General features: G+C 46.3%; 1 protein-coding gene across 1 annotated transcript in view; it reads right to left on the reverse strand.

Moving 5' to 3' along the window:
* The window catches only part of TMEM120B (transmembrane protein 120B), a 23,596-nt gene extending 14,413 nt beyond the window's left edge, over nt 1-9,183 (reverse strand). The window contains exon 1 of the mRNA XM_010582280.1: nt 9,046-9,183. Coding sequence (XP_010580582.1) covers nt 9,046-9,183 — 138 coding nt within the window. The remainder of the gene's footprint in view (nt 1-9,045) is intronic.
* Nucleotides 9,184-10,365: the final 1,182 nt, after the last annotated feature.

Genomic DNA, 10,365 nt, shown 5'->3' on the forward strand with positions numbered 1-10,365 from the left:
GGGGCTGGGCCCGGCGCCGTGGTGGCGCGCGCCACCCGCCGCCCCGCCCCGCCCCGCCCCGTCGTGTCCTGTCCTCCCGTCCTGACTGAGGCGGGGGCTTCTCCTCAGCGGCCGTCCCCGCGGTCTCTGCCGGCCCCGGTCACCCCCGTGGGGTCCCCCCGCTCTTTCTCCCGGGTCCCTTCGTGTTGTGGCAGCGCCTGAAGCGCCCGGTGGGGCTGAGGGTGGAGATAAAACCCTCCGTGTGGCGCCGGCGGAGCCGCCGTGCCGCGGGGACGGTCCCCTCAGAGGGACCTGCTGGCTGAGGCGACCACACACCTGGGCTGAGGCGGACCCAGCCCGGCAGCTTGCCTGGGGCCAGGGCGCGGCGGGTCGTTACTATCAGAAAGACAAAATGACGAGACGATGCCTCATCTTTTTTGTTCCTATAATAATAATAACCCGCTTGGCGGCAAGGACTGGCAAACCGGGAGCCGGGCCTGGTGGCCTCTGGGCTGTACAAGTGCAATAGTGGGCAGCCCTGGTCCAGGTAGCTCAGGCTGAGAGTAAGGTACAGGGCAGGGGGGTGATGCACGGGAGGTGCAAAGGCTGTGAACGTCGGTACTGGGCTTCTTGGGATGTGGGTTTGTTGCAAAAGGGTGGAAATGGGCAAAGTGGAAGGAAAAAGGAAGCAATTAAAAAGAAGAGGTACAATGAGGAGGACTGAAGCTAAAGTAAAAACTTGAGTGCAATGCTGTCTTTTCACAAAGAGTATCTGTAGGATCCCGTTTCCTTGGGTTTGGCACAAACAACCGAAAACGTATGGTCTAGAGACCCTCCTCAGTGTGCTTGCTGTCCCTGGTCCTTTTCGAGGTCTGTATTAGTGCTGTCTGCTCGTTTCATGCCCTTTTTGTGTGTTCTTTTCATACATGTGTGGGTGGACACCTGAAATGCAGTCGATGACCTGCTGCCTGCCTCTGTGCTCGGTTTCCAGAGAAACCTGCTCAGAACTTGCAGTGATTGTGGATTTCTGCTGATTTAAGAGCCACCAACCACAGGGACGTTGCACTGTCCTTTCAGCTCCTCCAGTGAGGTCTGTGATTGTCCAGAGATCAAACATGTATTGTGGCAGGCCTTGATAATCTTGAAGTAGAATAATAAACTAATAAACGTAGTATAAATGTCGCAGGAGTGTGTTATGTCTGTGTTAAATTTTCCCTGGATTCTAGCATTTATCTACAATCCTGTGTGACGGGACCTTATGTTACAGGAAGCCTGCAGGATTTTGGATTACAGAGAAAGAGTCACATCTTGGGTGACAGCTTTAATTCTGCGCTGGATACATGCTGAAACTTTCCAGTTCACCACAAGGTTGGAGTAGTCCCTACCAGCAAAATTATTTTCCCTTCCCATGTGAAAATAATCCCTCCACCTTTGCAGTTACTCTGTCGTCTCAGCTCAGTTTATCACAGAGCCACCCCTAAGATGTAGCTGCATTTATTTAGGGCTTGCTCTGCTCATTACATCAGTCTTTGAATGGAGCACGCTCTGCGTGTGTGATGTAATGAGCAGAGCAAGCCCTAAAAAAATGCAGCTATAACTTACCCCTTCCTGCTCAGGGGAAGCTGAGGTGCTGACACCCTCCTGCAGACCTGAGTGGATCCAGACTGGAGGGTGCCAGTGTGCTCGGGGGGTCACGAGGTGCTCAAGGAGATTGACAGATGTCAGTTGATCTGACTAAAAAGCTAGGGGACTGCTGCTGTTGGTTGCAGGTTTGAGCCTCACCTGTGTTTTGCACGTGGCCAGAGCAAACATCCTGGTCTGCGCTGCTAGCAGGAATGGTCAGCTTAAAAGCAGGTGGTTCTGTGGATGTCACCCTTATTTCCTTTAAGTAAAAACATTTAAGTAAAAACACTTCAACATTTGTAGGACTGCTTGTGTCAATCCTAACATTCACGAAGAGGTACTTAGAGAATACGTCTTAATTGTAAATAAACCTTAAAACTCTTCATTTCACTCCTGAGATATAAGCCTCAAAAGAACAGAAGAAAGCTCCTAATATCACTCGTGGATATTTGCCCTGGGCCATAACTTTTCAGCCTCACAACATGTTCGTTAGGGCCGCAGTCTGTGTTTCTGCAGGTGCTGTGCGTACAAAGGCAGGAAATGTTGTGCATTTCCCACCCAGAGCCATGCTGGCCCTGGGAACAGCCTCGCACGGAGGGATCACCAGACCTTTATTCAAAGCTTTCCTACCTCTTCCCTACACCTCTTGACAAGGAACAATTCTTATGCCTATTGAGGCTGTATATAATTATAGCCTCAAAAGATTTCTTGCAAAGTCTTCTAACTAAGACATGCTAATTATTAATATTCATTCAAGAGATCTGTATTTTCTTTAAAACAGAAACACAAAAGAATTTCATTAAACACAAATAATGTGAGTGTAGCACGACTGGCCATACAGCTGGTTCTAGCAGTATTTAATGTTGTGCTGTTACAAAAGATTTCAGAATTACCTGTAATCTCTTTCCACCTCCTGGGAGATTATAGCTGTTCATATAATCTCATTATTTCAATCACATCTTTGTGAATAAAACCAAAGCAAGGTAAGATAACAGTGGTTTGGGTTTTTTTAAACTAGAACTAGAGAATTTGTTTATTATAGTGGATATAATTTTACTTGCTAAGAATGGAAACTGCAGATTTTAATTAGATCTGTCACTTTTAAAAGTACTCTAATTTCTGAGTTAGGAGTCATAAAATAAAAAAATCACATAATATATATCACAGTCTATGGTCCTGAGTAACTTAAGCTTCCATATCCACGTTCTTGGCATTCATTTTATTTAACTATCAACTTCTCTTGCAGTTTTCAGGCTTTTTGCAATTTTTATTTCTACAACAACTAAAGCATGCTCCAAAACTTGATTTCTTGAAGGAAGAGAGTCAAAACATCTTTATAAATGTTCATCCATTTAACTTTGCACTGAGTTTTCAAATTGGTGGCCTCCTTAATATGGATCCTGCAAAAATTAAGAGGATGTGCACTAATCTGGAAAGGCTTCCCAGAGATACCTGTGGAAAACTGTAGACCTAAGTCAGCTCTTCCTGCTCCTGAAGCTGGGGACACAGGGGAGGGACAGCTGGAAGGGCAGCAGGGGTTGTGTCTGGTAAGGCTTTGCTGGCCAGTGTCCGTCTCTGCCTCTAAGAGCAACTCCTACAGAAAAGACATTTTATAAATCCAGTCTTTGCGCATTACATGTCCTGTCTGGATTAAATGTTTATCTTGGGGGAAAAATATAGTTAAAATTCCCTCATTATGAAAAGATATATAGGAATAATATACCTTGAGGTTTCATTTTTTTCTGTCTGACTAAAATGTACCCCTAAGGATCTGCACCCATTGCACCCAGTGGACAATCAAAGACCTTACTGGACTATTACAGGAGTGCAAGTTCTTTTAGCAGCTGGATAAAGGATTTAGAGAGGGAATTTTAGGAGCCCTGAAAAGCTCTGGCAGCTTCCCACCCCTCGGCCCCGGATGGCGAGAGGGGCTCTGAGCAGCCGGCACTTGGGGCTTCCCACACTTTGCCTGTCCTGCCCGGCACTGGAGCAGGTTCTGCGGCTCAGCTGGAGCGCGGGGTAAATTCCTCCAAGCGCACACCCCAGGATGGGGCTCTCACAGCCCTGCCTTGTTTTCTGGAGCCTGGTTTATCTCAGGAGAGCCTCCTCTGTTCTTTCTGCATATCTTTCCTCACAGCCTGCTAAACAAACCACATATGCTCTTTGGTCAACAGCTAATTAACCCAGTCACGTACAGTTGTCATATTCAATTTCAAGGATGCCTCCCTACCCACCATAGCAAACAAAACCTGGGCAGTTGCCTTGTCTGGCTGCATCCCCATCCCTCCCTCTGATCCCACAGTTTAGATGAGATTTTGATTCAGTTTACTATTCTACAGAGGCAAGAAATGCTGCTGTGCAGGTTTAAGCAGTGAGAGGCTTCTTAAAAGAGGGTTCCTGGCTTCCTTGAAGTAGGTGCCTTAAACACAACTTACCCCAAAAGTTAAAATGTACAGAAAGACTCCAATGCCTTCATGCAACAGCACTGCACTGTCGTACCCGTGTTACCTAGGCCAAGAGCATTGCACAGGCTCTTCCTTCTTCATCTGCTTTTGGGCATGAAGTTGGTCAGTTGGTCTTCTCTGTCCTGCCCCCAGCAGCAGGCTGGCCGGGAGGAGGCTTGTGAGGGCTCCTTCCCCGTTTCCCAGCATCACTGTATCACTCTGAATTTCTGGAGGAGACAGCTGCTCTGGATTTAAGGCTATAAAAATATGTCTTTCACTTGTGTCAACACATGACGAATGGTGCCTTTCCTCTGAATTTGAATATTTTAACAACATTTTTTTAGGTATCTTGCAAATCTAACCTTCCAGCTTTTGAATGGCTGGCTTGTGCTGCCAGAGATCTTCTAAGGCCTTTGCACAGCAAATCTACATATTTGAAATCTCTGGTTTGCCTTTACCTTAATTAATCCCACCTCATCAACCATTCACTGCCAGAAAACGTATCAAAGAAATTGAGTTAATAAATCAAGTTAAGGATCACAGCAAAATTGTGACTGCTTGTTCTTCTGACGTTAAATTTTGTTCGAGCACATGTAGTTATATATGTGCAGTCACATGTGAGCTCCTTTCCTTCACCCTCCAGACTATTTCTGAAAGCAGATTCCATTCATTCTTTTCTCTTAAGATAATTGAGGCTGTTTCCTTAGATGTTTTTCCCCTGTCCTAGAAATACCAATTCTTTCCAGCACAGTGCAAACTTGAAAAGGACAAAATATAAATGTGGGTAAGTCCCTATTCTAACATCAGGTGACAGTAAGCCATGATAAATAAAATACTTTGCACATATTTCAACTGGAGGTTGGTACTGCTGATTCATTTTGTAATCTGGATTAATTCCTCAGTTAAGGACTTGCAGTGACGCATTAGCTCTAGTATGGCCAAATTTATCTGCTGCCATCTTCCTACTGTGATCTGCCTGTTTTAAAACAGTATCCCTGCAAAGCACTCTACAGTTGTGCAGTAAATAATTCTCAGCTTTCGGTTACTTCGCTAATTAACAACAGAAGCCTATGTTTGAACAGTCCTGTTGCAGATAGTTAAGTAGAGACAATTAGCTGTAAATCTGTGGCAAAAGATATTCCTGGGGAGAGGATGTCATAAGCATCAGCTTCAAGGACTTCAACATTTCACTTTACATGAATATGTAAGCACTTGAACATGTCAGCTAACCTAGGGTTCTTACTTTAGGTTGTTTTGATGTAAAACCAACATGTTTTTTATCTTGAGAGAGCTGCTCCCAGCAAAAAGGAGGGAAGAGTTCTAAAGAAACGCTTTCCCACAAGGCTGCCTCTTAAGCCGAAGTCAGCCAGTGAAGTTTACATCTCAAACCTTTCACTTCAATCCCTCCTAAATCGTGCTAATAATAATTCTTAAAAACAGAGCAGTGGGGAAGCTCCTTCAGCACTGCACCCACTCTCTGCTCATCCGGCTAAACCCGACACACGCTTGGTCGGAGTCCAAGACCCTCCCACCACTTCCTCTGGCTTTTCTTTTGAATATAGCAGCAATAAAACACACATCTGAGCATCCTACTTCCACAGTATGTTGTTGTCACATTCTTCACCTTTAAAGAAATTCAACATATGTTTCTCTAATTTTTTTTCTCTATTTATTCTACAAAGTTCCCAGAATAAACTTAAATTATTGATTCTGACAGTTTTCGGTTGGTTTGGGCATTTCACTTGGGTGATTCCCCAAGCTTTGTGAGAGCAAACTCAGCTCAGAGCAGCTGTCTCCTTTCATTGCAAAAATGATTGGTTTCAGATGTAGAATACTGAGGTCCTTTGGCTTTATTTAATTAAAAAAAAATCTTACTCCCTAAACTGAAAAAAATCAAGGCGCATCCCATGTCATGGGACCTTGCTCCACAAATGGCATGTTTCCGGGCGTTTTCCTCACGCATCGTCCCTTTGCTTAGTTAGCTCTTTGGTATGTCCGAACTGGAAGAAAGTGGAGAGCTAAAAGTCCGTTGCAACAAATTGTATTGGCAGCATAATGGGCTAAGTTAAAGCATAATTTACACTGACCGATTTAACAGCTTCCTTTCAGACTTAATAAATGTAAGGTTTAATCAAATGCCAGGCAACTGAAGCAACAACCGTATGAACAGCAACAGAACTGAAACCCCGTCACTCCCCGGTGGAAGAGGCTTTGCTGGTGCTCCTCAGTGGCAGTGACCAATGTCTGTGAGAGTAAAAAGAAAAAACTATTTAAAAAGAAAAAAAAAAAAGCCAAGAAGGAGATTTGGGAACAAATTTCGGCTGGAAAGGCCAGAACAAGGGGAATTGCATCAAGGAAAAAACAAGTTCTCCTCCTAGTCCATCGTAACCTGGATTTTGACCCTACTTTTCATAGTGGCCTCAATGTTGTCTCTTGAAATGACTGCCCTTGGGAGAAGAAAAGGGTTTGGTTGGGGCACTTCTGGGTCATTTCGGGTTTATACCTCACACTTTGGCTGAATTACATATTCTACATATCCGACACCCTTTACAAAAATTATCCACACTTCTTATTTATTAAGGGGATTCCTTCTCTTGTAGTGGAATGACATTTTTAAAGTAAAATTTCAGTTCAGTGAGTCAAAAGAACTTTCTGGTAAAGCTGCAAATATCACCGCCTTCTCTTCAAGATGGTCTAATTTTGCCTTTTTTGTGAGAAGAGTACACTTACATTTACCCACTCTGTACTCTCGTAGTACAAAAAGGTACAGAATTATAATAATGAGTGACAAAATAATAAAATATAATTCAGATATTTGTACCTGGACTAAGAAAACTGTAGATGGGAACCATGCATGGCCTCTTCCTAGATAAATGGCTCTGCGAAGCCGCCTTGGTGGGGCCAGGAGGGTCTGCAAAAGCAGCCAGTGCTGATAACCCACTCTGGGATCACGGAGGTAAAATAACAAACACATGGAGACCTGGAGCAGAAGGATTTAAAATAAGCGACCCAGAAATGGAGACATCACCAAGTGTTTCCTTCCATCTCATCCAGATATAGAGGCTTTTGCAGAGGCAGCTGCGGGGCAGTTCTTGGTCCCAATTTGTGAATTTTAACTTGTTGCCGAATTATTTTAATCCTTTTGAAGTCTTTATTGCATCTAAAATGGTTTCAAATATATATTGAGTTTCTAATGTATATATAACTTGTGCTTAGCAAAAGCTGTGGTTAGGTGATACATAGTTTGGACTTGCAGTTCAAAAACCTCAAACAACCTGTGGTGTTTAAAAATAAACAAGTGAAACTGTCTGAGTTAGCTAATTATTTTTAATTGACAAATTCCCAGTTAAGTGTGGTACAATATAGGGGCTGAAATATTCAAAATAATTAATACTTTTCCAGAAGGGGCTATTTCTGGTTGTAATTTAAGGCTGTAGGTTTTGGGCTGCAGTAAGCATTTTTTCTTCTCCCTCCTGAGTTTCTCTCATTTCCTCCACAAACCCCGTCCCCCACTCTAGCCCCATGCAACTGGCCACGGGAAAACACAGGAACGATTGTCTTTGGTAATTCATAGGCTCTGCCCCAAACCAGAATGCCTTTACATGAACGAGTGTGAATAAATCCTTCCTGAACATCTTCATCTCATTTTTAATAACAGGAAATATTTTCTCTTGTATAAGTATTTCCTAACTTGGTTAACTTCCATAGTTCTCTGTCTGGTTTTCCTGCTTAAGGGAGACTCTGTAAGTTCCACCTCTCCTACATCTCTGGATTTAGGGACATGCAGAGCCACCCGCCTGGGTCAGCGCATCCCCTGCAGCTAGAGAGGTGCTGGGACCTGCTCACCAGCGGCTGCCGTCATCCCAATTCATCTAATTCAGTACCAGGAATTCCGTGTTTGTATTTTCCTGTAGTACAGATCTCTCTCCACCATTTCCATGCCAGCTTGCAGGTTGGGTGTGGAGCAGCTCTTCCCTCCCCCCGGTTCATTTTCCTTCTCCCTCTGATTCCCAGGTAGCGGCGTTGTCTCCTCCCACTCCATGAGTCTCACGCATGGCATGGGAAATGGAATATTCGCCTTCAGTCACACTCACACTTGGAATAAGTCCAGGGAGAAGGTGTTTTTCTTCCCCTGCCCATACTGACTGCAGCAGAGGCAGTTCTGGGTGAAACAGCTTTACTGTTTCACTATTTACTATATTCCCTGATACTCACTGTTACTCACCATCAAACCTGAAAGATCCTTCCCTGCTTGCAGTCGAAAATTGGACGTTTACCCCGGCAGTCACCACCCCCTCATGCACACCCTCTGTCTACCCAAGCATGGATGCAGCATTTAAGCCACCTTCAATGCTGCGAACATGGAAGATGGCAAATGAACACCCATCAGGGAAGACCGAGCTGTATCTCACCTCTGCAGAGGCAGGTGCTTTTTTTCAACCCAAGGTTCCTCACCTACCTCGAAATGTTTACCACCCAGCCTGCAGTGCTGTGCACAAAAAATGTGCTTAAAGGATGAGAATAAACAAATGCATTTGGCTCATGGGAGTAAGACAAGAACTTTGGTTTTATGCTTGAAATGTGCACAGTTAAGTACCCGTTAGAGAAGATTATCACAGACACCCACAGGAACATAATGGCAATCCCTGCTCATTGTGTCTGCAGAAGAAACATAATGGGTGAGGGATTATTCAGGATTATTCAGATTTCTCTTTTAAGACCTCTGACGTGCATTTTCAGGGGGTTTCTCCTTTTTCTTCTGATATTTGCAAGGCTGATTTATTTGTCACCCATCAGCACCGTAATCAGTGCTTTCATTTCCAGCCTTCTGCTGCTGCGCATGTAAAAAAAACCAACCAGAGGTGAAACACTCTTTGCTTATCAGCATTTTATATTCTGTTGGATAATCCTTAACTCAAAGACACGTAGCTTCACAGAGCAGCGTGTGCTCGGCAGCTCCACGGAAGAGCCCGGCTCCGGCTCCATCCCTCGTGCTCACCGTGGAGCGCGCAGGGCGAGCCCCCGTCCCACCAGCATCCCTCTTGCCCGCAGCCGCTCGGTCCTCCGGCTCTCCGGCAGCTCTCCCATAACCCTTCGCGCGGGAGTTTGGCAGAGTTGCTATGACGACCCTGCCCATGCAGCCAGCACCGATCGATCGATCGCAGGTTGGTGTCCATGGGGTGGCATTTGGGGTGGGGGACGGCAGGAGAGCGTGGGCCAAACGAGAGGGTGCTTTGCAAACCGAGCATGTGGGCTTTCCCCATCGTCCGCTCCCATCGCTGCTCTGGCACCCTGCTCTTTCTTGCTAGGGAGGAGCAGCAAAAGGTGCCCTGAGCACCCCGCTCAGAGACACTGCCGTGAGGGCGAGGAGGGGCTGGGGATGGTTCGGCTGCACCGGAGGGTGCCGGCAAGGGGACCCTGGTGCGGGGCGGTGCCGCGGTGCAGGGGTCAATGCAAGGGGTGAACTCACCCCGGGCATTCTCGGGGCTGGGTGATGGTCAGGCAGGGTGCTGCTGTGCCGGCAGAGCTGGTGCGGAGATTACACAACGGGATGTGGTGAGGTGGCAGGCAGGGTGCTGCTGGGGACAGCCAGCAGCCCCTTCTTTACAGTCGGTTGAATTTTCCACCTTACTCTTTATGAAGTTAATATGTACAGCTGGAAAAAAGTATAGTTGTAGCTAAACTGCATTGCTCCGAAGTCCTGTGAAGGGCCAGGGGGGAAAAACTGTACAAACTAAAGCTGAATTTTGCCAGAAACCTGGCAAAACTCTGAGGCGCATAGAGCAGTGTCTAGAGAAGGACGCGGAACTCTGTAAGATCCTCATGCCCAAACGCAGCAGCAGCAGCAGCAGCAGAGACGCATGGGAGCAGCAGCCTCTAGCCGTCAGCGCCAAGACCTGCAGTCGCTGTTGGGAGGCTGCAGCCAGAGCAGCTCTGCACCACCTGCCTCTTGCTGCCAGCCCCTTCCCACCCTTGTAGCAGGTGGCTAAAAACATCCAGGGCAATAAATACCGACTACGTTATCACTTATGCAAAGCTGGCATCACTGTCTTAAATTTGCAAGGGGATTCAGCAAATGAAGGTGGCTTCAGCCAGCCAGCATTACCCTGGGTGCTCCGCATGGGCTGTGCCTCGGAGGGGACCGCGAGCAGACAGTGGGGTGCTGGGGTTGCCCCTGCAGCTGGGAATCCTCCCTGGGATTTTTAAATCCTAAACTTTGAGCTAAAGAAGTGGTCAGACATGGTAATGGGACGGTGATGCTCCCATCTGGTGGGGGCAGCAGGGAGACATCTCTTCTCGGCCATGAGCTGCTCAGAGG

The sequence above is a fragment of the Haliaeetus leucocephalus genome, unplaced genomic scaffold, assembly GCF_000737465.1.
Source record: "Haliaeetus leucocephalus isolate CR32 unplaced genomic scaffold, Haliaeetus_leucocephalus-4.0 Scaffold840, whole genome shotgun sequence".
Lineage (NCBI taxonomy): Eukaryota > Metazoa > Chordata > Aves > Accipitriformes > Accipitridae > Haliaeetus > Haliaeetus leucocephalus.